At 43.2% G+C, this 27,512-nt stretch overlaps 2 protein-coding genes across 3 annotated transcripts; one reads left to right on the forward strand and one right to left on the reverse strand.

Moving 5' to 3' along the window:
- Positions 1 to 311: 311 nt before the first annotated feature.
- Positions 312 to 14,496, reverse strand: LOC142767173 (uncharacterized). The gene is made up of 7 exons (XM_075868391.1): positions 14,452 to 14,496; positions 11,869 to 12,002; positions 11,229 to 11,329; positions 10,200 to 10,300; positions 7,292 to 7,492; positions 4,350 to 4,413; positions 312 to 401 (listed from the first exon to the last, which is right to left on the reverse strand). Exons 1-7 carry the CDS (start codon positions 14,494 to 14,496, stop codon positions 382 to 384), a joined length of 666 nt encoding a protein of 221 aa, XP_075724506.1. The 3' UTR covers positions 312 to 381.
- A 7,271-nt stretch (positions 14,497 to 21,767) lies between these two features.
- Positions 21,768 to 26,369, forward strand: LOC119179693 (transcription factor MafK). 2 transcript variants are annotated; one of them, XM_037430810.2, is made up of 3 exons: positions 21,768 to 21,989; positions 24,451 to 24,650; positions 25,159 to 26,369. In XM_037430810.2, the coding sequence occupies exons 1-3, from the start codon at positions 21,930 to 21,932 to the stop codon at positions 25,358 to 25,360; spliced, it is 462 nt and encodes a 153-aa protein (XP_037286707.2). In that variant the 5' UTR covers positions 21,768 to 21,929; the 3' UTR covers positions 25,361 to 26,369. The 2 variants fall into 2 exon arrangements, with proteins under 2 accessions (XP_037286707.2, XP_037286708.2); XM_037430811.2 differs by having other exon boundaries at positions 21,972 to 22,101.
- The last annotated feature ends 1,143 nt before the right edge of the window (positions 26,370 to 27,512 follow it).

Genomic DNA, 27,512 nt, shown 5'->3' on the forward strand with positions numbered 1-27,512 from the left:
CTTGACTAAGGTTTTGTGTAGTTTCTTTGCCTTGAAGGAAAGAGTTGTTTCACTGAGCATAAAATAAACTTAGTTTTGGTAGTAACTTAATTTGTGAAAAACTAACACAAGCTTTTGTTGACCAGTACTGTCGAAAAGCCGATGTTTTACGGGATGGAATGGAATGTTTATGTGGCTGCCTGTAGATTCTCATGATTGAGTTTTATGTCCAATTTTATGTACTGTTTCAACCTACACTAATGCAGTCTTTATGTACTGTGTGTGTGTAAACCACCCCTGCTGCTGCATACCAAATAAATAATAATGCAACATTAACAAAACACAGATGAATTTATTTACATATAATACATGTGCTGTAGCTTGCTACATCACCATTCTTCATCACTTCAGCATGTTTATGCCTGAAAAGAATGTGAAAAACAAGTGATCAAATGAATGCAAGAAGCAACTTACACACACTTTATAATGCCTTCTCTGTGTATGTATATGGCCCTTGATACAAAAAGTAGGGGCACGTGGTAGAGCAAAATGTGAAAAAAAAAATCGCTTTGTTTTCTTTGCAATTTGGGGAGGGGTGTCCCTTTGTGCATCCACATTCGTGCTTTTCATAAACAGCATTTTTGGTGGCTCAAAACCAGTTTTTCCAAAAGGAAGTAGCCAGTGAAAACACACTCTAGTGCAAGCCCCTTGCATTCGCTCTATGCTTACGGCCTAATTTTCTGACGTACAAAAGTCAAAATGCTTGTCTAGAGTCAGCTGTGTATAGAAGATTGTCGGGTAACTTCTAAAGCAGTCCGAAGACACTGTGCACCTTTGTATTCACAATCCGCCTTCAGAATACATAGGTTGGAACACTTTCAGCTCCTAGCATCATTACACCTTGCATTTGCCGTGCTTGTCGATAACCTTAGATGCTGGGGGTAAAGAAGGTTCTGAGGAAGTGTAAATTTCGTTGAAGCCCGTACAGTTTTCTTGTTAATGTGAATAAATCCCTGTGACGTACTGAGGTGCTGAACCAGCAAGCTCTTTATTGTTAAACCTCCCAGCCTTTTCAGCATCTTTCGAGGTGAATCACGTATATACATGGGGACAACGGGTATGCTCTAATGGACATGGACTAATATTTCTGATGCAACTGAATAACAATGTGTGAGAACGACTCAGTGTAAGTGTTGAGTTAATGGGAATTGAGTCACAGAATCTTTCCTTTCTTTGTTTAGGGTGAGAGTCCTAGAAATGGCGACATTGAATATTTTTTTTGCATTTAATAATGGTAGTATCACACGAGCCTCTATTCTGAGATAGGATTGAAGCTTGGCCAAACTACAATGAATTTGCTGGAAATCGTTGACCACACTTGACGATACGTTGCAGATAGAGCTGAATGACATCTCACAAAAAAAAAAAAACAAGACAAGCATTGCGAGAGGCTCCACGGCGAAAAATTGACTTTGGCAGTGATTACCAAGCTTGTAACTACTAAACAAAATAATTGAACAGTGTTTCTGACAGTGCGATCACTTTTCACCTGTTTTTGAACTTTATTCCATATCTCAAAACAGTTTTTTATTACTTAGCTACCATTATTTCCCATGTATTTTAAGATAACCAGTTGATTATTTTTTTTGTATACAGCTACTGAAGCAAAATAGAAGCTATGCACTTTACCGTTATTGTGTTACAAATTTTCATAGATGCCAATTAACTCAAAAGTCAAGCTCTAGTGGTAAAAAATTCACAAAAATTCTATATTATGAAGTTAAAAGAGCAAAAAGTTTGGAAGAAAATGATGTATGGATTATATGAATATCCCTTTTAGTCACTGAGAAAACTACCTAAAATCAGCAAAAATGCACAGGATGTATAGGGCCTGCCCGGCGCTCCTGAGAAGTTTCCCACTGGCTCTGATCATGCTCAGAATGAGCAGTTACATTTTCAGAAATATTTGTTGCTATTGTATAGCAGAATGCACGGGTGAATACCTATACTGATTTTCAACTTTGCATTCTGCTGTTAAGCTCTATGTGCCACATATAGCTACAAATTATGGCTGAACTTTCTTAATATAGATTTACCAGCGCAAAAAAAGACGGCACATATTTTAATCATGAACCAACTCGCCCAAGCAGCAGCTTTAGTGAAATTTTTTAAGCACTGTTTATTGATCACAGAATGTTTTTTTTCACTATGCTGAGGTGGGAGGGGGGGGGGGTTGAGGATCCTGTAAAAAAACTGAAAGAGCTTGACCTGAACTAAGAAACATCATGTGAATATACACTACACTTATTCGTAGCCAGGCGGTGGCACACCGGGCCCGTGCCTCTCCCCTCCTTCCCCCCAAACTTTTTTCTCCATGAAATACTTAGCGCAAAATTACCATTTGCCTGCCCAGACCTCTGGTTCAGATCAAAAAGGGCCCCCTCCCCCTAAAAAGTTCTGTGTATGCCCTTGGTTTAGATGAATGAATTTCCAAACCCTGTTTAACATAAGCATCAGTGAGATTAGATAGATATATGGGGTTTAATGTCCTAAAACCACATATGGTTATGAGAAACGCTGTAGTGGAGGGCTCCGGAAATTTCGACCACCTGGGGTTCTTTAACGAAGCATCAGTGAGATTGATAACTAGGATAAAATTAAGGCCAAACCTTCCATTTTTCTCTTTTCACAACATACTATATGTCCTTGGCACAATTCACAGTATATAGAAATCTCAATTGAGAGTGCATTTTCATGTGCTGGCTCTTGTGAAATAATAGCAGTATATTTTGACTACACTCCGAAGGACAAAAAAAAAGAAAACGCCAGGCTCATAATACTTACAAACAAATTAAATTGAAAATGCAAAGCCACAATCAAGATAATATTCAGCTCTAATAACCGGATATCATCAGAAAATGTGTATGATTCATGCTCACACTTTCACTGATTGAAACGCAGCTTCTGGGCCAACTTCATTATCTTTGTGTGCACACTTGTGCGAGACTTCTGGCCACCTTCGCACCTGCTGCCCTTTTTCGTGTTGGAGCCCTTTAAGGTTATCAAGGTGTGGTTCAAATGAAACATATGAGAAGAGCACAAGGATGGGTACAGACTCGTCAATGGGCTTCATTTAGAACACGTATGGTTACACGCTACAGTCTGCAAATTCCTCATCTATGCATCATAGACTTGCATTAATTCTTGTACAATCTGAGCCAAATACGCTGGCCCAATCATTTTCCTCCTGAAAAAAAAAAAGAAGACCTCAGCAAGCTTAGGAGCCAATTGGTCAAGGCTGCATCTCCGAATTTCATTCTTGCCAGTAATGGCTGTCATAGTTTCTGACAAGTAATCAATGGACTTTCACTGAAGTCAGAGGCAGATAAGACCCTTGTCAGGAATCAACAACTTGTGTTCCCTGCGCCGTTCATATATATATTGGCCTGTTTGATTGATGTAAACATTCCTCCTGGTTTGATAAGCAACTAACAAACTAAAAGGTGTGGCACTTAGTGCAATTTTACACACCCTACTAGTGGTTTGTACGCTCCCAAAATTTTTCCAAGGCTTCCTTTGAAAAAATGTGCAATGGCCTTTTTCAGTCTTCGAATACGCACAATCATAAAATAAGTCTTCACATGCTCGTGGTAAATATGTTCAGAATGTATGATCTGATGTTAAAGTTGGGTTAATATTAAAGCACAGCATTTTGTCTGGTGAGCTAGTTTGTGGGTGAAGGTTACTCTTCTGTGCCGTTCAAGGTAAATGCTAAGACCCCGCATTGCCTCTATGAGGTGTGCAAGATTGCACTAAGTGCCACCCCACTGAGTTCGACGTGCGCTCGTCAAGTAGGATAACGAAGTCACTCAGACATGGAGGAATGTTAACATTGGTCATACAGGTCAATGTATAAATGAATGATGTAGGGAACACCAGCCCTTGATAAAGACCAGACAAGGTTCTCACCTGCCCAACTTAAATGCATACGAATTGTTTACTTTTAGTAAACCATGGCAGACTTTACTGGCAAAGACAAGAATTGAGATGCAGTTGTGACCCAATGGCACTTGAGCTTGCCTAGGCTTTTTTCCTAATGAACAAAAGCAATGATTGTGTCTGTGATACTTCACTCAGACTATCAGAATGAACGCAGGTTCCCTGCATGAGTGTACTGAATAAAACCCAGTTGCAGGTCTGCCCTCATCTTCCACTCTTCTCCTCCGACAACATCTGTTATTTAAGTGTATAAGTATCTACTGCACCTTGTAGCTGGAGTTAGGCTCACACTCATGTTGTAAAATGTCATCAATTTACTTGACCTCCTCGCACAACAATCAACACATAATGATATCGACAAGGGAACTCACCCAGTGCAATGATTGTAGGCGTTGATGGCAACTCGGCAAGCTTTTCAGTGATGCTTGTTCCCTCCTGGATGAGCAAAAATATCCCATGTACACAAAAGCACAAAGAGATATGTACAGTTGCGGCCATTCCAATATATAAATCAGAGATGCGATCCCTGCAATTCCGTTTTCCACCATGGTTCCTGGTCTATTGCAGGCTGTGTGCACCAAGTACAAATTACCTACCTAGGAGCCTTGAAACTTGGAACAATTTTAGAGCAAAGTAGAATGGATAGCGAGCACGCAAAAAAACCTGCTCACATTTTGATTCATTTTTCTCTTTGGATTACAGCAACATCATAGACAACTCTGAATGATTGCAGGTCAATATATCAATGTTAGTGGTGATAGTATTGCTTAAAATTATTTTGCATGTGCGACAGCAAGGGACAAAGTGAGCAACATCTTGCAACAACTCTGGCCTATTCCCATTCTTAGTGCCCTCCTCACTGCGTCGTAATGAGGCACTACAGCCAAAGTGACGAGAAACATTGTTCTGCAGTGCATTGCAAAAAACTAATGCTTTGTGCATGTGGAGCACTCTGATTGCACACAAACACTTTTTTTCCCATTGAGCCTGAAAAAGGCTAGTAAACCAAGTTTGTGCACTGTGGTTCACCATGCGTGCACCATGCCCCAACACAGTTTTTGTTGCATGAAGTCTCACTTTTCACAGCGCTACGTTCCTTCTCATTCACTCTGTGAACTTTATAGTCGGATGCTTGGGGACTTCACTCCCTATCCTAGTGGCTCTGATGAAACAATGGCACCTGCCCGCACTAACTGTTGGCTCAAGGGCAGTGTATTTTTTTTTTCAGAACATTTTTGTGACTACGACACAATGCGGATAACCAAAGTAAGTTCCACAAAAAAATTGAAAATTGCCTTTTTTTTACACTATCTTCAAATGCTGATACTTGTGACAAAGCGCGTGTTCCGGTGTAATTTTAATGAATAATGCTGCTGTACAAAGCCACCAAAATTACCTTAAAATGAAGCACAAAGGCAAAAGATATGCAAAGCTACACTATCCTCCTTTTAACTTGTGTCCAGCAATTCATGAATTAGGTATTTTTGGATGTTTAGCATATTTGTTCTGTCAAAAAATTTTGCTGCAGCGGTCACTAAATTCTCATACGGTAGCATTGCACTTGTTCTTTATGGGAAGAAAATACATCGATTAAGAAGTGTAAAAAAGTTAAGTCTGCTCAAAGTTCAGAAATTGTGAAATTAGAAGAAAACTGATTTCAGCAGTCAAAGTTTAATTTTCCTTTATACAAAAGCAGCTTTTTTCACAAAATTCAACTGAAAAAGCTATTGTTTTGTGCTAAAAACCTGCACAGCATTCAGTCGATCCCAGATATATTGAACTCGAAGGGGATCGCGATATATGTAGTTCAATATATCGATGAGTCGAAACACAAAATATGTGTATTTAAGGCATAAATTAGAGCATCTCAGACCTAAAAACAGTTTTTTGAAATCCTAACAAGCACTTAAAGAATGATTCTCTCACAATATGATAAAGAACAAGGCCTGAACATCTACTTTTGCAAGTTATCGCACTTCATTTCACTTGAAAATAGTCTGTAAACTTTTCTCTCTTTTTGCGTGCCACCAAGTTTCAGTTGTCCTCAATATCACTGGACCCTTCCAAGTAAGCAAATTCAGCTCATTCGGCCACAACAGCGCTGAGTGGCACTGAATGCCAATGTAAGCTCCGTAGAGCGTTGGTGGCGAAAGCAATAATTCCACGGCACCGTCAACATTGGGCATCATCTCGGCATCCATGCAGTCAGAACCAGCGACGTCGTCTTCTGCTCCAATGAAGCCGCTCGCTGTCCGAGATGGTGCCCGAAAACACTAACAAGGCATAGAATTTACTGAGGCATTGTACGCCCTTGACAGCAGTCATGACGCACTCAAAGTCGTCACCTGGCACAAAGCCCGCAAAGAAACAGTTCACGACTGTGCTTTACTTGAGGTCGCTCCTAGCACCAGCCATGATTTTTATCGCTACGAGCGTATCAATGTGTAGCGCCGACTTCCAAATGATGATTTATCAGTAACGAGGCGAGAAGTACACAGGTCCACAAGCCACAAAAGGCGATGCTGCCCACAAACGAGCAAGCTCCCACCGTCAGCATGTTGGTGATAGCGATGTCACTTGTGGCTTTGTCATTTTGTAACCGACAGCTGTTGCTTTGGTGCGGAAAGCTAGAAAAAAGCGTAGCCTCCGAAATGAGCGTTCTAAAACCGGAAGCACCAAAATACCTCATGAAGTTGCACATCTCGAAGGCCACGCTTTTCAGTCCCACATGCCATCATACACGATTGAATGCGAACATCGCAATGAGATCACTAAACTTCCTTAAGTCATTCCACTTCGTTTTGGTGCCCTCGGTCATCACCATGCCCCCACGTTAAAACCTGCAGATCGCACATCAAGCATACCGGTGCACTCACAAGTGCTGTGCAACGAGCTAGATCAGCAAGATGGAGTTTCAATGTTTCACTTTTCAGCACCCCCTTTTAGTCACTTGCACGCGAAAAGGGATCGGAACTTGTCGAATTGTGGCTATAAATGATCATTATTTGTTAGGAAAAATGCAATTTGTGGGCTTTAGCGTGGCTCAGAGTTCAATTTAGCGGATGTTCTGCTGTGCGTGAGTTCGATAGATGTGTACAGCAGTCCCGTATTTTTGCATGGGAAATTCAAGGGGATCTCTCAACTTTTTGATATAGCCAATAATTCGATATATCATAGTTTGATATACCCGGGATCGACTGTATTCTATAAAATCTAGAACCTAAAGCTGTTCTCAACAAACCAATACATCACTTTCTGAAAAGATGTTACTGTCCAGTTTTGTACTAACATAATGCAACAAAGTGAAACTTACTTCAAATACTTGGTAAAGGTAGTTCTTGTCTTCCTTAAAATGCGCGCAGAGGAATGGTAGCACAGCTACCTGGACTGCTTTTTCTCTTTGTCCTTCGTCTCTCACGCGCACCACCAGTTCCATAGTATGTTTCGTCGGCGCCTCCTCCATCATCTGAAATAATGCAGGCGCACAGGCCGCCATCCTCTCCTGGAAGATTTCCTGCAATTATTCCAAAAATCAAAGTAAATAACAGTTACTTGATAATAGATGAATTCATCTGTAGAGATATTAAAGTGAAAACTGATTGAAATGTAGAACTATATTACCACCCTACAATTGAGTGCAACAGCTGTGACACGCCAAAAAAAGAAGACAAAAAACAGACTGGTGGGGAATACCACCCTGAAACTACTGCACCAGCTTACTAGAACATGTTGTTGGCTAGTAGGTTCAGGCTGAAGAAAGGTAGGGACGTAAACCACATAGACAAGAAAAAAAGAAGTGGACGAGATAGAGCATTGATTGCAACAGATTTTGTTTGCAAAATAAAAAAGGCTCCTTTTGTTTTTGTAAACACCAAAGCATATGAGCAGGAAAATGGCGTGCACTCCACGATTATGACATCACTATAAAAAAAAAAAGGGGTTCAGCGGCAAATCGCTGTCACAACCAGACTCCCTTTCACAGTTATCTCCAACATCAGCAGGGGGTGTGCTACTGTGCTCTTGATCTGAACTGGATTCAATTTCAGGTACTTCCGTGCACTGTGTTGCAGTTTTGCCCCGGTGATACCTTGAAACATGTGTTCTGAAGGAACCTGCTGACCTCAGCACACTACCACAACCCACAAAAGGACACATAACAGCATCAATTCCACTCTCCAGATGGGCAGCTATGTGACCAAGAAGCTCCGTGCGAGTAGGCACACTCGCCCCGCATGACAACACAGAGCAGACAAACGCATCATCAGTCTGTTTGCTGCATCGCTTCTTGTGATGTCTGAAGACGTGACTTCTTAGGCTCTGATAGTTTTTAAACAAAGCTCCACAAGGCTCACAAGGGCAAAGGGCACCGCCCAACACACTGCTGTGATAGTGGTAGTGCTCGAAGTAGTCGGTCAATGTTGAAAATGTCTGTGCGCAATGCCGGCAAGTGGGCATTCTTCATTGATGTTATGGCTGCAATGAAGGTAGAGCACTTATTTTGCTAAATTACATTCACTGGCTTGTGCACTTTTTCAGACCGCCCAATTTTATAATAAAAACACTGCTACAATGGTAATAATACCTTACAGTCTACAATAGTAGAATCATTCCAATATCTGGTTAGCATGTCAGGTTATGTTCAATTTCATATGAACATTAGCCAATGCTTTTTAAGCAGTCCTCTATATAAGAGCACAGTGAATATAAATATTCTTGACCTGCTACAAATGTTTAAACTAAGTTGAAGCAGGCGGCGCAAGGAAAAGAAATAATGACGGAGACTGTAACATTAACTGCACAAATTCTACAGAAAACTGCACCCATACTTGCGCAACTTGGGTCTCTTAAAAGGCTATTCCTGAATGTGCAGTCAAAAGTGAGCTTAGCATATGCTCCAACATTACACATGTTCACAACTTAAGTAATGCTATCCATTATATCGCTAATGTTGACAACAGATGTTCATATCTTGCACATATGTGAAAGCAGCTTCAGCCTCTCAAGTGCAGCCAGGTCCAATATTGAATACAATTACTTTAAAATTTTAGCTTGAAACATAATTACTTTAAACAATTACTTAAAGCTTTTTGTGATATATTGACTAATCAAACAGTTGATACCAAGTATGAATTGCACCGTAGCCTGCCAGTAGTACGCGCAAGAGATGGAAATGGGTGGCTTCAAGATAGGGCACCCAAAACTTCGCATATGCGATCGCTTGATTCTGTTGCCATACACCAACTTCTTGGGTACACACAAGGACTCCCATGCTGGATTAGCTGCAGTTAAGCAGTAGTATGGCTAAGTGACGTGCAAATTCGCAATGTTGTCGGGTGTAAGCAATGTGTCGTGCAATTCCAAAGAAATGAACTGCTGAGCACGCAAATCAATAGACACAACAGAACATGCATGCGAAATGCGAGCGCCAATCGTACCTCACGGCTGTCACTCAAATTCCGCCAAGTACGGCAAAATAAGTTTACACACAGCCAAGTGACAGTTGCTGCCCCTGTCGTCTCCTACACCTATTTTTGTAGTAATGGACGTATGACTTGCAAGCGATGCAGGCATGGAAAACACGAGTGCTTTGTCTGCGCTCGATAAGACGACAAAGACACGTACACGCCTGGTGTGTACGTGACAGCAGACTCCTGCTGATCCGGCTTACAAGTGCACCTTATAACAGCCATGTGCATGGGCACCGAGGAGATCACTAATGAGTGCGTGCACAAACTGACCTGTGACATCCTCAAACTACAAAGATGCAACTCAACAGCAGGCTTCACCACAATAATACAATTAAGTGACACTAACAAAGGAAAAATGCCGTTATTGCTGAGTGCAAGCAATGCTTCATATAATTCCGAAGAATTAAACTGTTCACTGTACTGCTTCCTGCATGCGCAACTCAATAAAGGTGCAACACAGCGTGCGAGCACTATGGTCGTACCTCATAGCCGACACTAAAAATCCACAAAATGCACTGAAATATGCCTACGCACAGTAATGTTACCGTTGCTACCCCTACTGTTTTCTGTGCCTAATTTAGTAATAAGGTATGTATGAGCGATGCAAGCATGGCAAACACGTGTTTCATTATTCACCTTATAATAGCGACAGACATGTTACATGCCTAGCTCGTATGAGCTGTGGCATGCGAGTGCACCTTATAACTGTTTATAAGATAGGTAATGATCGATAACGGTGAAATAAATGCCTACCTGATTGTGATGTGTGCCAGGTGATGGACTTCGCAGGAAGGTGAGAGAGCTCTGACAATAGCCGCCTGCCTTGACCACGTAGGGTGCCAGAGACCACTGAGCTGAACAAGTGAAGAGTGCGCCAAAAAACTTGACAAGTGAGGAACCAAACAAATGAACTGCTAGCACTACTTGGTCCTGAGCACGTAAATCAATAACAAGATGCAACACAACCTGCATGCAAAATGCGAGCACCAATCGTACCTCACGGCTGTCACTCAAATTCCGCCAAGTACGGCAAAATAAGTTTACACACAGCCAAGTGACAGTTGCTGCCCCTGTCGTCTCCTACACCTATTTTTGTAGTAATGGACGTATGACTTGCAAGCGATGCAGGCATGGAAAACACGAGTGCTTTGTCTGCGCTCGATAAGACGACAAAGACACGTACACGCCTGGTGTGTACGTGACAGCAGACTCCTGCTGATCCGGCTTACAAGTGCACCTTATAACAGCCATGTGCATGGGCACCGAGGAGATCACTAATGAGTGCGTGCACAAACAGACCTGTGACATCCTCAAACTACAAAGATGCAACTCAACAGCAGGCTTCACCACAATAATACAATTAAGTGACACTAACAAAGGAAAAATGCCGTTATTGCTGAGTGCAAGCAATGCTTCATATAATTCCGAAGAATTAAACTGTTCACTGTACTGCTTCCTGCATGCGCAACTCAATAAAGGTGCAACACAGCGTGCGAGCACTATGGTCGTACCTCATAGCCGACACTAAAAATCCACAAAATGCACTGAAATATGCCTACGCACAGTAATGTTACCGTTGCTACCCCTACTGTTTTCTGTGCCTAATTTAGTAATAAGGTATGTATGAGCGATGCAAGCATGGCAAACACGTGTTTCATTATTCACCTTATAATAGCGACAGACATGTTACATGCCTAGCTCGTATGAGCTGTGGCATGCGAGTGCACCTTATAACTGTTTATAAGATAGGTAATGATCGATAACGGTGAAATAAATGCCTACCTGATTGTGATGTGTGCCAGGTGATGGACTTCGCAGGAAGGTGAGAGAGCTCTGACAATAGCCGCCTGCCTTGACCACGTAGGGTGCCAGAGACCACTGAGCTGAACAAGTGAAGAGTGCGCCAAAAAACTTGACAAGTGAGGAACCAAACAAATGAACTGCTAGCACTACTTGGTCCTGAGCACGTAAATCAATAACAAGATGCAACACAACCTGCATGCAAAATGCGAGCACCAATCGTACCTCACGGCTGTCACTCAGATTCCGCCAAATATGGCAAAATAAGTTTACACACAGCCAAGTGATAGTTCCTGCCCCTGTCGTCTCCTACACCTATTTTTGTAGTAATGAACGTATGACTTGCAAGCGGTGCAGGCATGGAAAACACGTGTGCTTTGTCTGTTGCACTCAAAGGTGGTGTGGTGTCCATGTCGAACGCGGACAGCATCATGGGCACTTCGGCATTGGGGTCACTAGTAGCCGGCGTTGCGCCCGCGCCAGTGTTGGGTCGGCGCGGGTGCTTTGTTAGGCCTAGCCTTGAACGTACCCCGGGCGCGTCCTCGTTGTGGGGTTTTTTTCGCTTCTGTGCTTTAAGTCCCGAAGATTTTGGTTGCAAAAGAGTCTTAGCAGCTTTACTGACCTTGCGCACAGGAATCTTGGAGGCAGGAAGAGAAGTTCCGGGGCAATCCGGCGTTTTTGTGGGAGCAGATGCAGCCGTGACTGATGTACACGACGCTCGTAGCGCCCTCTTAGGCTACGAAGGGAGGCGCTCAGCTGAAACGGCACCGGCGGGTGGTGCGGCTTTTAATCGAACTCGCGACGCTCCCTTTGGGGCAAACTGACTACTTTAGCGCCTGCCTACAATTTGTTTTTGTATTCTAGCCGACACCACGATGCACCGATGCTATCTTGCACCCATTCTATTGGGCAGTGATGGCCGGACACACCGCAGCAGTCGTGTTATTTTGTGTGACCATCAACGCATTTTTTTTTCTTTTGGCCTGTTGTGGTTGGGAAGAGCTATGGTGGTGCAAAAAATTTATCGGTTATTCAGGAAAAGTGGTGTAAAGGGAAATAGTTCTGAAGAATCGATGTTCTCGTCGCAGGTAGTGAGAACCATTCAACAACCGATGAATTCTTCGGTGACGAAGTGAAGTCGCCGTCGGTGTTCACCGAGTAGACTCATGAATTCATAAAAAGAACAAACGTTTCCCCGAGCCTTCCAAATTTTATTATTGGGCTTGAGCTTGCATGGTAGGCTTGACGGTGCGAAACAGCGTGAAAACAACGAGTTCATACAAAGAAACAGCAAACCGCACCCTTTTAAAATACACTTCATTACTGTGTTTCATTGACTGCGTGTTAATTGGTGTGCCAACTATACAACGCAGCTACGATTATAGGATTGCTCTCACTAAACAAGTCAAGGCTTGCAAGCACGAAAAAAAAAAGGAACGAAAATAGGAGAACATGTACACTGTCTCTTCTTCTGTGTGTCGTGCATTCTCACGATGTGACGAAAAAAAAAAAAAAACGTAAACTATTATGCACACCATCAAGATTCACATATATGCAGGGATTCTTGGACGGGTATGTTTTTTTTTCACTATCTTTTGTCAATAAAGTCTCATAGACGCAGTACAAGTACCTGTTCGCTTTCAATCTTGCAAGATTGAAAACGAAGTGCAGCGCCTTTCGACGATATATATATATATATATATATATATATATATATATATATATATATATATATATATATATATATATATATATATATATATCGGAAGCGAAAAAGCACGACGTACGCCAAAACACCTTTACTAATTACAAATGTTTCGGCTGATGGGCCAGCCTTCGTCAGTGTGACCACACTAACGAAGGCTGGCCCACCATATCGTCTCGCTTTATAACTTTTTATGGCAACCCGACTTCGCTACTAATAGTAAATTTAGCTTCCCTTGCGGTGAAGTATCATAATGCTGTAATTATCCTCTTCCTTAATCGGTAAAAACTCTGAAACGTTCTCTTTTTCTTTTTTTACCGCTGCTATCCTTCTCCGCCTCTCCGAATATATATATGTATCCATACTGGCACTTTCCAGTGATCCTGCATGCAGCTCTTTTTCTCCATTGTGAGTTAATGAACAGTTTCTCTTCCTCATTCTCTCGTATTTCTTAGTCTATCTTCGAACCCAATGTTGCTCTAAGCTTAATTTCCTCATCAAAGCCTGCCCAGTTATCACACTTTCCGTCTTCGTTTTCTGACTTTCCATGAGCGTACAATGCGAATCTGCGCATTCCTTACACACTGTGGGACGCCTCATCTTAGTCGGCGACTGCAGCGTTGCCGCTGTATGTATACGTTAGCCACCCGCCACGATAGCTCTCTCAAGGCATTGTCCATGGCTATCGCTTAATTTTCTGTTCTAGTTCACTGTATCATTGTCGAACGGGGGGAATGGTCAAAGTTCAGCCAGTATGTCGCCGTGCACACAAATCACGGAAGCGTGTTCTTGAAGTACAGAAGACATACGTTTTTCTGGTGTTTTACGGAAGGAGCGAAAGAACGGAAACATCGACTGCTGCTTTACGGCAACTCCTGCTGTTTCCCATAAACCGCAGCACAGTTTGTGCTTTAAACGTCCAGTCTCGCTATTTTTCAGGAAACAGATGTTACTCTGTAGTTTCTACGGTCTGCTCCGACGTTAAAACACGGATATTTTTTACAGTGTAGGCTCAGTTACGATTTGCTGAAGTTTGAAGGCAAGTATAATATCAAAGGACTGCTGACGAGTGATGCATAGTATTGAAATCTGTGTCAGCAAGATTGAAATAATCCATAACCAGTACCAGTACTCTCGAAGTTCACACACTTTGATTCATGAATTATTGAATGGCTGATACGCTTCCATGACGTGATGACGGGCTCCGATAAACACACTCAATGAGCACAGTCCTTGAACCACACATGAGTTTACAAAAGACAGCTTCAGCTTCTAAATTGCGTGTCAAAACGTGGAAGGAAAGCACAATTCTTTATCAGTAGAGCAACGCCATCCCCCTTCGCGACTGACGATCCTTGCGGATTGCAAGAGTAACTTGGGGCAGAATATCTTGGGGGCGTTTATTGTGCGGAGGGGGAAAACGCCCTGCAACTAGATAGAAGTGCTTGGTGAGTTCGTTGTAAGAGAGGAGGCGATCGCTGCAGTCTAAAACCTGAGCACCTTCTTTCCTTGTGGCTGCGCGGTTGACAAGTCCTCGTGCAGCATTGTGGGGAGGAAACGTGGCGAAAGACCCCACTGTACTTTTTGTCTTTATTTTGTACTAAATTTGTAGTGTGTTGCGCTGCGTGAGGTTGAAGTAAGTCGGTAACATCGCCGTTCGTATCTGGTGAGCCGTAAGTACCAGAAGATATGGAAATGGATTCCTCCATGTAGGTATCAAACCTTTATGCGAAAGGAATGGACAAGGTTTCGCAATGCGACAAATAAAAAAAATAGCACCGTTGTTAAAAAGGGATTGCCACTGCACATGATCAGAATCACCAAATATTTCTTCAATATTCAATCATGCTCAAATAGATAGATAGATAGATAGATAGATAGATAGATAGATAGATAGATAGATAGATAGATAGATAGATAGATAGATAGATAGATAACAGATAGATAGATAGATAGATAGATAGATAGATAGATAGATAGATAGATAGATAGATAGATAGATAGATAGATAGATAGATAGATAGATAGATAGATAGATAGATAGATAGATAGATAGATAGATAGATAGATAGATAGATAGATAGATAGTAACCTATTTTCCTTTCATTGTAGAGGTGTGGACTGCTATCTTGGTTTCATCATCGTACGTGTTTCTTCATTTACGCTGCAATATTCATGAGCACCTAGCCAAGTTTCTGTACTCCGATTTGGCCAGCTTTCGTTACTTTTGAATTCATTTTACATTGGTAGCCCCCTTTTTTTTTGCTTTTTCGGTATCATCACTCGTGAGGCCAGTGGTGATCTATAAGGTATCTTTCGAAGGACGTTCGGTGAATACGGCCTTTACTGAGCCTGTCCGAAACGCGGAAAACCACATTTTCTCCTCCTCTATCATTTTATTTCTCTCTACAGCACAACTCGTTGTTCGCATTTTTAAAAGCGCGCTCGGTCATCCGAAGCGACCCGACTCTTCGTTCGGTGAACGATTCCAGAATACATTAAGCCAGACCTTTCGACAACTCTTCCTTTCTCTTTCTTACTTGAAGTCGCCATATTGAACAGGCTCGACATTCTGTTACGGGTAACAGGTTCGACACCCTGCCTAGGCGAGCACGTTTCGCAGAGTGCGAAACCCAGATCGGCGTTTTTGACAGCGGAGGTCTTTGAGAATCGTGTATATCTTCATGCGTAGTCTACGCAAAACTCGCCGGCTGCATGCACTGCAGAAAACGGATATGTGCGTCGCCTTTTTTTTTAAAGACGATAATCTTTCTTAGAGAAGTTATGAAAATAGGGAGGAAAGCAAAGGAAAAAGAGACTCCACGAAGCGTCAAACCAAAATAAGTAAGAACACACAAAGAAAAGAAAGCGCAGAGCAGCAGATGCAATAACTACAGACTAAAAGAGCATACACATGCACCAAGTGAATATCGACCATCTAGCCTCGTAGACCATGGCCACGAGTGTGGAAGCTCCGCCCATTTCGGAGCCACAGGTATCCTAACACGTCACAGACAGCAGGTAGCTGGAGAAATTGTTGAAGCCTTCCATATAAGAAGGAAAGGGAAATCGTGTGCCAGCAAGTCGTCGATCAACTTGAGTGACATTGAATGTGATTATCGCCCCGCCGTGGTGGTCCAGTGGCTAAGCTACTCGGCTGATGACCCGCAGGGCGCGGGATTAAACCCCGGCTGCGGCGGCTGCATTTCCGATGAAGGCGGAAATGTTGTAGGCCCGTCTGCTCAGATTTGGGTGCACGTTAAAGAACACCAGGTGGTCGAAATTTCCGGGGCCCTCCACTACGGCGTCTTTCATACTCATATAGTGGTTTTGGGATGTTACACTCCACATATCAATCAATCAATTGAGTGATTGTGGCAATCTACCTGTCATGATTTGAGAATGCTTGCCGAATATGCTCCACCTCATTTTTATTTTTCCATATACTTACTTCAATCTCGTGGTTCGGCTCCGTGGTTACCACCAGTCCTAAGTAGACGTACTACAGGCTGCTTTACAACTTCAAGTTCGCTGATACCTATCTCGAAGCGCCCTTCTTTCCCGAGGTTGTAGTGCATTCCTTTCGTTTACGTATAGACATCAATATGCATTTACTAAGCAGTTTTAGAATAGCGTGCGTAAATCTTCTCGCTAGCGTTTGCCGTCGCTGCACATGCGTCATACGCAAACTTCTTGCGGGGTCCGTTAAGTGACGGAAATAGCGTACGACCGCAAACGATCGATTACTTAGGGCATGCGCTATTCTAAAGCTCCCTAATAATTGTTGGTGTTTTATGTCCAAAAACCGGGATATGATTGTAATAGACGATAGTGGAGGGACCCGGGGATTCAGATCACGAGGTTTTCTGTAATGTGCAGCTTTAGATCCAATTACACGGTCCTCCAGCGTATTGCTTCCATCTAAATGCGCATGCCCTGGCTTGGATTCGATACCGTGACCTTGGGTCTTACAGGCGCGAACCTTAACCGCCACAGAACACCACCGGGAAGATCAAGACTTCGAAAATATTGACGAACGCCGCGCGCCGAATCCGAACGTGCTCCACGTTGCAGTGTATGCCACTATTCTCGATTTCCTAACTAGCAGCGCAGGAAACTGTTTCTTTTAAACTATACCGTTCATATTGCAGCCTTACACGACACTTTCTATTGGTTCAAGAAACGCTTGGAGTCATCTCCAGCACTTAAGTTAGTCCGACTTGGTTTTGAACTTTTGATTGTTAATCCCTTTTCGCGTTCTTGTGTTATTGAGCATTCCTACCTAGCTTCTTTGATGTAAATTCAGTGAAGGTCGAGTTGTTTTTAGTCCGCACACGCGCACTAAATTCTGTCTTCACGCACACTAATGTAGTCTCTCGGAGGTATGCGTGCCATGCAAGAAATCCGCTCGAAAAGTTCGCAGTCCTGAGCTCGTTCTATTTTTCATCGGTACGCGCATATATTATCCTACGCGAAGCCATACACCGAGGGCGGCATTCGCTTCGAGTATACGCAAATCTCTTTCGCTTCTCTTTCTTTTCTTTCCCTCACTCTTTTTTCTTTGTGGTTTCGAAACACAGTAACACTCTGAGAGTCTCGCACGAGCAGGCAGAAGGGGACGGTTTACAGCGCAGTGTTTCGACAGAGAATATAAGTCCGGCATAGCAGACTGCGCGTGCTTCGACAGTCTAAACTAGCTTGCGGCAAGATGCAGCCTTCTACATATCTAGGCGCGTCTCGTGTGTTTGCCCACGAGCGCCAGGTCTATGAAGAAACGAGATACAACGTAACCGCTCTTCTCTTGTTTGTCGCGCGGTACAAAAGAACCATGCAGCTTTCTTGAAGCGCGTGCTTCAACTCGTCGATTGCTTCGAGTTCGCTCTGTCGGAAAGTCCACGCATACGTGAACCGCCTTGTTTTGTTTTTTTTCGCATGCCGTAACCTGTTCACCGTAGCTTTCACTTGTTCCTCTTTTCTCGCTCCCCGTCCCACTATGGCGCATTTCTTTTCTTTTTTTTTGCGTATGTCCTTTCTTCAGTGACGTAGCCAAGGGGTGTTCAACTCCCTCATCCAGTGGCTACTCCAATATAACGCATGATAACCTGAGCTTGAAATATATGCCACAATGCACAATGCTCCCAACCATCTCTTTACTAGCGTAGCCTAATGTGACTTAGGCTGCGTTAACTTATTACCTCGCCCTGTCGCACAGTACGATGACCTGTCCTGCCCTCTATCGTTTATCCTATCACGAAGAACACAACGGTGCTACGCCAGTACAGTGATAAAGACTCACTTGCTCTTACTACAATATAATTTCCTACCAATGGTAGCATGAAGTGCGGTCACTTACTCTTTCGAAGCCACATAAGGTTACCCCAACCTACTTTATCTTTCCTGCCCTGTCAGATCCTAATATCAAGGTCCTACTCTTAATATCAAGGTCCTACTCGCATACTCTTTCAAAGCCACATTAGGTTACCCGAACCTACCTTTATCTTTCCTGCCCTGCCAGAACCTAATATCAAAGTCATACCTACCTACCTACCTACCTACCTACCTACCTACCTACCTACCTACCTACCTACCTACCTACCTACCTATCTATCTATCTATCTATCTATCTATCTATCTATCTATCTATCTATCTATCTATCTATCTATCTATCTATCACATACCCTTTCCGCCAGACACGTGCGACACGTACATGTATACCATGTGCTTGCGCCACAAGCGATTGACAGGTTATGTCTACCCCGAGACGGTGAGAACAAGTTAGTAACTTGGATGTGAGATAGTCAAGAGAAACTGGCATCGGCAGCATGAACTCGATGAATACAACGTAAAAAAATGCTTCCAGCTCCCCGAAGGAAATTGTGAAGAAATAGGAATGCATCGCCTAGCGTCCACAACGATGTTTCGTGAGAACCCAGCGAATACTGTTTTCTTTTTTTTTTCTTACACCGTTCAGCCAATAGCGCCGTTCGCCGCGCGTGGCGTTTTTCTGTCGCGAGAAACGAGGTATGCGTTTCCAGCTCTAGTAGCTGGCGTGCACCGCAGTGTTGCTATGGGAGAGGGTGGTGGACGGATCCCGACGGACGCCTGACATAGCCCCCCAACTAAGAAATGCATTAGCATTTAAAAATAATAATGAGGGTCTCAGCACGAATTGAATTAAAGCATTCTGCGTGGCAGTGAGGTATTCTACCACAGAGCCGTGTCAGGTGTTGAAGACTGCTTTGAAAAAAAAAAAAAAAACACGAAGGAAACCGTACAGTGCAAGTTCAATGGTTGTTAAAAAGCTGGCTACCTAGTTTTATATTAAGACGATGTGTAAACGTATGACTCAAGCGTCATGTCAGGTTAACGTCAATAGTGGCTCTGTTGTTGAGTGCACTTTTATAGCAGTCTAATAAACATTACATTTGTTTCGTACCGTTCAGTTACAGCTATATACAAGCGTTGCTCTACTCCGGGGGTGTAGTCCAGAAGTGGCACTCCGGGCTCATGCCCCTCCCGATTTTTTTTTCGCCGATTTTTTTTTTTCGCCGTGACATAGAGAGTGAAAAAAAGATCGTTTGACCCCCCCCCCTCCCACAAAAAAAAAGGCTTCTGGTTACGCCTTTGCTCAATTCCGGGAGAATGCGCTAACTAAAGTTACGTGTGATCGTCACACTGCCGCTCCGTACAAAGCGTGCTCCGTTTGATGTGCTCTAACGTGAGTGCCGACGTTATGCCAGACCCAGTGCAGTCACCAGTAAACGCCAGTGTAAAGGAAGTTTCCTCGTAAGCCCGCGATGTGCAGACAACTGCTGATCGTAACGTCGGTCCATTTCATAACAGGTACCTCGAAAGCGAAACAAAAAAAAGAAAAGGAAAAAAATCACAGCATATATCCACGGAGTGAATGATGATTGCTGGGGCGCAGCGTTCGTCAGTCTGTCTGTTCATTCGTTCTTGCGTCCGCCTATCTGTGTAATCCTTGCTACATCCGTCCGTTTGTTCATTCGTCTGTCTGTCCGTCCATCTCTTTTTGCGGCCACACCTCTGTGTGTCCATCCGTCCGTGTGCCCCTCTGTCTGTCCGTCCGTGCGTGTGTCAGTCCGTTCGTCCGTCCATATGTCTAGAGAAAACTCCAAGCACAGCCATCTCACATATTTTCATCATGTATTCATCATATACAAGTGCCCCCATCCAGCAGACATTGTAAGGACCGCTATTTCGGGTATGTGCCACTGGTGGTTACGTACTACGAGGGACGCACAAGCCACGCCATAAGGAGCTTCGCCCCTAAAAAAAAAAAAAAATGGCTGCGTTTGAGCATTGGGCTCCGCGTAAGCAACGTCACGGACTAACACACGAGGACAACATTTGAGCCAACCGCTAATGGCGCTGGCTGGGCCGACGCTAGTGGCGGCGTCGTTGCGCAGCTATGAAGCACGAGTTGTTTGCATTTGCACGTTGTCTAGATACGTGAATACCTATAAAATTTCTACACATGTTTATCGAGTAGTACATCCATCCACATCGTAGCGTTATGCTCATTTGAAAAGTGCCACATAGAAAAGTTCTTGATGTACGTATCGCATATCATTGATTTCCGCGGTAGGTACCTGTCATGTGCCGAAGCTTTTCTTTTTTTTTTTTTTTTGAGAACTGTACTGATTTGTACGACGCGGTAACAACTTAAGATGCATAATGATGGAAAAGCAGCTAACCTCGGGGTTGAATGGTATTTCTCGGTGGTAGATCAAGCACCGAGAATGAAACGCAGGCACCACCGGCGTCCACTAACTCTGGTAGTTAAATAATTAATTAATTACATTTACAGACAGAGCTACACGTGAACATGTTTTCAGCGCATGTAATACCCTTTTCCACTTTCCGAAAGGGCCACTGCCTCCCGTACAGACCTTGTACTCTCATGATATTTCCATATGCAGCGAATGTAGATAGCAAAAAAAAAAGAAGTAACGAATTGTCAATAACAAAAATCAGCATCGATGTAGCTCTGTTGTTCCGGCATTTAGGCACGTTCTGGCACCTAGCGGAGAAAACAAACAGCTCTTGTCTGCAATGAATATGAGCCCTCTTCACCCCCCCCCCCTTTTTTTTTTTCAAGTGTTTTCTGGCGTGGTTCCGACCGGTCGCGTGCTTCGAGATCATGAAGAGTCGGCCTCTCTCTGCAATGCACCGCACATAATAAGAGTAATGGTGTCGCGGCTACGTTCGCCTTTGGCACGGGCTTCGAGATCGATATGGGCGTGACCCCTTCAGCCGGGCGTGCTGTTGCACCCTTTGCTCGGCAATATGGCTCGTCGACATATTGAAACGAGTGAAGAAACAACGGCATCCCGACCAGGAAGCAGCGGGCAACGCGCCTTATATTTTATAACCAGGGTGTGGCGCTAGTAAACACTCGCATTTGCAGTGTATACGACACGTCAGCTTCAATATTTCTTGCTGAATGACCGCGTATATTAATGGGGGGCGTTCTCGGCATGTATTATGAGAGGTTTCCGGCAGTGCGTAAAGGGTTACACGTTACGACGTCAAGCTTACGCGCATCCAGGCACACCTGGACGCTTTCCAAAAATTAGGGCGCACCTCTTTCATCATTTTCTTGTAAACGTGTGAAAGCTCGCCCGGTCTTTCGACCTCATTAAAATCCCTTCCTTTATGATCAGCGACAATCGAAGCTCGTTGGCTTTGTCGAACTTCAAAACTGCCGCACACGGGTTTTCGTTTAAGATAATACGTCACTACCGCCATCTGTCGCGCGCTCGAAAACGCGTGCGGAAGGCGGGGCTGAATCGCTCGGTCGGCCAACATGGCAGCGTCCGTTGTTATTGTGGTGATGTGCTTCTCATCGTGAAGGCTTGCCGGCGATCGCTGGTCCGTGCCAAACGCCGCTGACTCGGCGCGTCTGCGCTAACGAGGGTGGAACGGCTCTCCGTGCGATCGCGTCAAGTCAGCCATGAAGAGGCGAAGCTCGAAAGTCAAGGCGGAGAAAGCCGTCAGCCGTCGCGTCAACAAGGTAACCCGACTGCCCGGCTGTGCAGGCACAGGCCTTGGTTTTGCTACTGCGTTGTAGTGCGCATTCGGAATAATTCCCTTCCGTCATGATGATGGGATACTTTGATCACCAGGTAACGCAAAGTTGTCCTTTCGTTGTGGCGTGTTTTGATTCAAAGTGTGACGGGCTGTGAAAGTTGCATTGAGCGTCTCTGCACTGCGAAGGTTGCTGGTTGCCATTGACCTCAGTTTCGAGGTTGCTGGACTGGCGTGCCCTCGGGGGTTGACCTTTAATTTCAGTCTTTGACAGTCGCAGTCGGACTTGCTGTGTCGTTGAAGCTCATTGCGCAGTCGTGTTGCAAGCACTCTGCCGAAGAAACAGCAGTGATGCGAAACTAGACCCACTGATAACCCAGGGTACTGTGTGTGTTGGTTTTGAACGTTGCCGGCCCCAATTCGTACTACGGCGACAACGAGTGCTTCCGCGTAGATTGCAATACTCCCCAAATTGGCACGGCTGTTGCGATCATTCTGTTGGCCTTTGGCTAGCGTAACGTTGCGTGTTTTTTTATCTCTTTTTATTTGGTTCAGATGAGACGTCGATGGGCATAATGTTTCTAGTTTAGCTTTATTTCGCTTGTTACCAACAGAACCTTTTTTTTTTATCTTCGCTATTCATAGAACCGCACTTTTACTTACTTGGGAGCCTGTTGCTGTTGCTTAATTCGCAGCTTTGGTATACCGATGTTTTATAAACGCCTTTACCTTAATTTGTATTGGATAACTTGCATCCATAACTTGTATTGGAGAGCCGGTGATTTATATTTGATATCTGGACAGACCTGCCTCGGGCCATTGTCCAAAGTTATCGAGGGGGAAAAAAAGATTTTCGACGGCAGTTAAATCAGTTGAGTTGCTTTCAACCCAACATGATGGGGAATTTAAGAAACTGTTTGACACAGTTTGTACGTTTCTACCATGAAATCATTATTGCACTCAATATAGACTGTATGATCTTATTTAGTCGGAATTGATGTTAACTAAGCACTGTTTGAAGCAACTTTCACAACACGGGTGGCAAGATGCTGATGCGAAAATCATCATCATCAGCCTGTATAAGCCCACTGCTGAGCAAAGGCCTCTCCCATGATCCGCGAAAATAGCTGATGTTTAAATAGCTGGGCCTAACAAATGACAATATGTGCGTGTTTACATCAAACTGTTTCTTACAGGCTTTCTCAGTGTATTTGCATTGTATTCGCAACGTTTTTGCATTGTAGTGCAAAAATGTTGCTCAGACCATGTCTTTTTTTTTAGAGTATACAATCAAATAGATGTGGAACAAATTTACTTAAATATTGTCATGTCAGTGTATTTCCTTGACATGTTCATAGAAGCATGAAGCTTAAATGATGTCTTCAAATGGTTTCTTGCAAAAACACAAAATAAAAACTTCCTTGTCCAATGCAGAGACTCTGAAACACTCATTAGATTGTTCTAATCACAACTAACAGTATTACCAGCTGTGTGTTTCAGAGAGCTTATTGTTCATGCCGTTGCTTAAAAGCTTGTGTTGTTACTATTGTTAGGCTTGTGTTATTGTAAATGATTTTTATTATAATTGTTTGCTTGCCATGCCTGGTTTTCTATGCTGTGTCCTTATTGTTTTCTTCTTTTTGTACTTCAACTCTGGTATAAATATACCACATTGCATGCTTTCAAGTAATTCTTGTTTGTAAATGCAGCTGGAGACATGCTCTGTTCATGTGGGAGCATAGCACATAGAAACTAAGTGGATCACAATGTAGGGATTGGTATTGATGTGTCTCTTGGCCCTTTGATAATAAAGCTATTTAATTAGTAAAGTTGTTCACTGATACTTAGCTCTTTGAAGAACTGTCTATAAGTACGTCAAACTTTTTAAATGTTAATATTCTACTTCAAATAAAAATGTTTTACAATACTTTTGAAATGTTTGTTTTATATAGTAACTAATTATATTAAATTGTAACTAAATATATTTTAATCCTAGACTGATTCAAGTTTTGTTTTTGCGTCAATAGGGTGTAATTTTAGCCGAGAAATATGGTGTCAATTCAATACCTTATGTGTTCATTTTCAGCAATGAAAAATTCTACTTTTTATGTTGCTCACAAGAAGTGGGGTTTTGCATGACTCATCAAACATGATAGCGCCCTGAACAAAGTGAACGTATGCGATATTACACTGCAAAATGAAGTTAAATGACTGCATATTTATTGCATAGGAGATTAAATTAATTGAATCGTCCAAGTATCGAGCTTCTTATTAACCACTAGCCAGCACAGCTAGCAAAAAAAAGGGCCAATGTGCCTATTTGGGTTTCAAACACCTTAAAGGGTTAATAACAATTCTAGCTTCATTGTGTTTGTGCTAACGAAAGTCTGAGCACTTACCGTTTGAGCGATGCAGTTCGGGGAAATGAAGGGGTTGTTTTGTTCAAGACGCATGTGGCACCGCCGGAGGTGCTGGAGGACTTGCCGCTGGCAATCAGCAACAAGATCACCATGAGCGACGAAGAGCTGGTGCACCTGTCAGTGCGTGACCTTAACCGGCAGCTGAAGGCGTCTGGCCTTACCCGGTCTGAGATCGTCAAAATGAAACAGCGCCGTAGGACACTAAAAAATCGAGGTTACGCAGCAAGGTACGCAGACCATTCCAGCAGCCTCGCAAGCATTCTAGCATACTTGTGGTATAGCGAATATGTGCGTAAGGGCTGGTTACCCATTTGAAAATGGCTGCTGAACATTACGCTTGTGTTTGCTGCTTAACGGCTGTGGCGACCACACACAAGACGGTTATTTGCATCAGTGTTTTTCATAAAGAACGAGGCTGAGCACAAATGGACGGGTTATGCTCGTCATTTGGATGCACTAAACTTGCTAAATAGTCGGAAACTGGTTAGTGTGCTGATTTTTGTCATGCATGCCTTTTGTGTGTCTTTTAGTGAACTCTGCTTTGTCTTATAAAGAGAAATCATTTAGACCAAAAACAAGTTATTTTCATCTACTACTGGTTTAATGAAAGTTATTGTACAGCACTTTTCTTTTACATAGTGTTCATGTAGAGCCCAATAACTAGAGGGTGTAATTGCACTGAATTGCCATTGCTGCTCCTTTGTGATGACACACTGTTTTTTGATGCTGTTGCAGCTGCCGTAACAAGCGGCTAGAGCAGAAGGATGACTTGGAAGGTGAACGGGCAGTCGTGATCCAAGAGATTTCACGCCTTCAGGAGGAGAACAAGACGCTCGAGGGGGAAGTGGACAACCTACGCTCTAAGTACTCCACTCTGCTGGAATATGCTCGCAAACAGGGCGTTCCCTTGCCGTCAGACTTGAACACAAACTTCTAGCTGACGTTTTTCTTCATCTGCCATATTCCACACATAGCATGCTCAACGTCCTTGACTATTTCACACGTAAACGAAAATGAATGTTTCGCTTTATCATGGTGCAACGAAACCACGGTATCACTGCGGTATCACGATAGTATCGGTGTGTCAAAACATGTGATAGAAACACCTTGATTAGTGTAAAATTCAAATGAGATGAAATTCTTGAGGAAGAAAAAAACCTTTTTTTTTAAGGATGAGAAGTATCAGCCAGAAATTGTTGCTGACATATGTGCTCTACTGTCATTCCTCACTTGACAGCTTCTCAGCTTTAAAATGTACATTTTTAATGCAATCCTTTGAGGCCCCGTGTAAGCTAGTAAAGCTTATTGGCCACTTATGCATGGATGAGTTGTAAAGGAATGCCTTGCTGTGTACTTCATGGCAACATTGTGCATGGAACAAAAGCTTATTTTCACACAAACCTATGGCCCCTAGTACGAATGCCACAACATGGTAGTTGCTTTTCCTGGACATCTTGAGTGGTATTTTGCCCTGTTGGGTGTTGTTTTCTGTCATCATTTTATGATTTCTTTCTGCCGGCGAGAGTTGCCTGTGCTATTGAAGATCAGTGCACATTTCTTTTTTTCTACATGACGAGCTTCACAAAGGGTCAAACCTTATGAATTTAAAGCAGTGTTGTCAGAGTCTGCATAATTAATGCAGTTCAATGCCCGATGAACTATTGCCCAAATAATTGTGACTCTCACGCTGTTTGAGAACTCAATTTGCTTGTTTTTTATTGTTGCATGGCATATAAGGCATGCAGTCATGCTTTTGCATGCTTCATTGTTGATCTAGTGGATCGATTGCCGCTTGTTGTACATATACACTTTATTTTACTAGGGTCGTTGTAGGCCATCGATTGTTGCTTGTTGTACCTATACACTTTATTTTACTCAGGTCTTGGGGAAGGCGCATGTTATCACCATTTATTTACCTTTTGTCAATAAAAAAATCATATACAGAAGTACTATATTCAGGTGTCTGATTGGCCATATGCTGAGTAACACTGAGTTTGTGGGCAAGACTGAATTCTGTGCACAGGATTTTTTGATCCAGTGTTTCCCAATGGTGCTCTGTGTGATGGCAAAGCAGGTAAGCTCGAAGGACAAGATCAGGGGCTTGTTGGTTGTACATAGCTGACACTTGCGATGTGCTGTTTGAACAAGAAAAAGAACTCGTGAAAACCACAGGTAGCACACAATGCGAGCACGAGCCAACTGTTTGTTTGATCAAAACATAATGCACAATAGGGAGTTTTCGAATATGGGCCCAAAAGAAATAGCGTCAAGACCACTGCTCACGCGCCATACCCAAACCCTGTTTTGGTTTTGGGTTGGGGACCCTATTTCTCGAATTTATCGGGAGCCCCAAAGCCTGCCCCAACAGTTTTGGGTCAGACAAACGTGACGGCACCCACTGAAGTGACGACTCTCGGCCAGCACTAGGTTGTCGTTAAATAAAGGGAGTGTCCAAAGCGCCGCATACCCTATTTTGGAGAACTCTTCGCTCCTGGTTTATCAAAAGCGTTTATACGCAAAGGGCTTTGGGACCCCAAACTTTTGGGGCTCCCATTCGAAAACTCTCTATTAACAGGGTGAAAGGAAGAAATCATCAGCCTGCACAAAGCATACGATAAAAAAGCAACCATCTGTGTCTTATGGTCACTTAATTTTTGCATAGAAATTTAGGTTGTATACGAGGCCAGAATTCACGATATGACGCAGATGGTTGCTCTCGTGTTATGCGCTTCGTGCTGGCTAACGCTGTCTTCCTTTCACCCTGTATATATGTGTTGTGTTTCCATCAATTAAACTGTGTTTAGTTTGCATTCCTGTTGTGCTCTACCTGTGGTTCTCGTGTGTTTTTATTCGTGTTCAAACAGGGCGTCACATGTTTCAATCAGAGGAGCTCTTTACAGTGCAATTTGTTGTAGCTCAGCGGTGCCAAGATTGTTTGTAAAATTCAGTCCGTTCCATGAATCATAAATTGTACATTATACTGCTGGAAGCATGCAGCATTCATATGACAAATGTACTTTTTCACAGAGATCAACCCGGACAGCCATCTCTTGATCAGTTTTGCATTATAAAATGTCAAGTGACTCACA

The sequence above is a fragment of the Rhipicephalus microplus genome, chromosome 7 (assembly GCF_043290135.1).
Source record: "Rhipicephalus microplus isolate Deutch F79 chromosome 7, USDA_Rmic, whole genome shotgun sequence".
Classification (NCBI taxonomy): domain Eukaryota; kingdom Metazoa; phylum Arthropoda; class Arachnida; order Ixodida; family Ixodidae; genus Rhipicephalus; species Rhipicephalus microplus.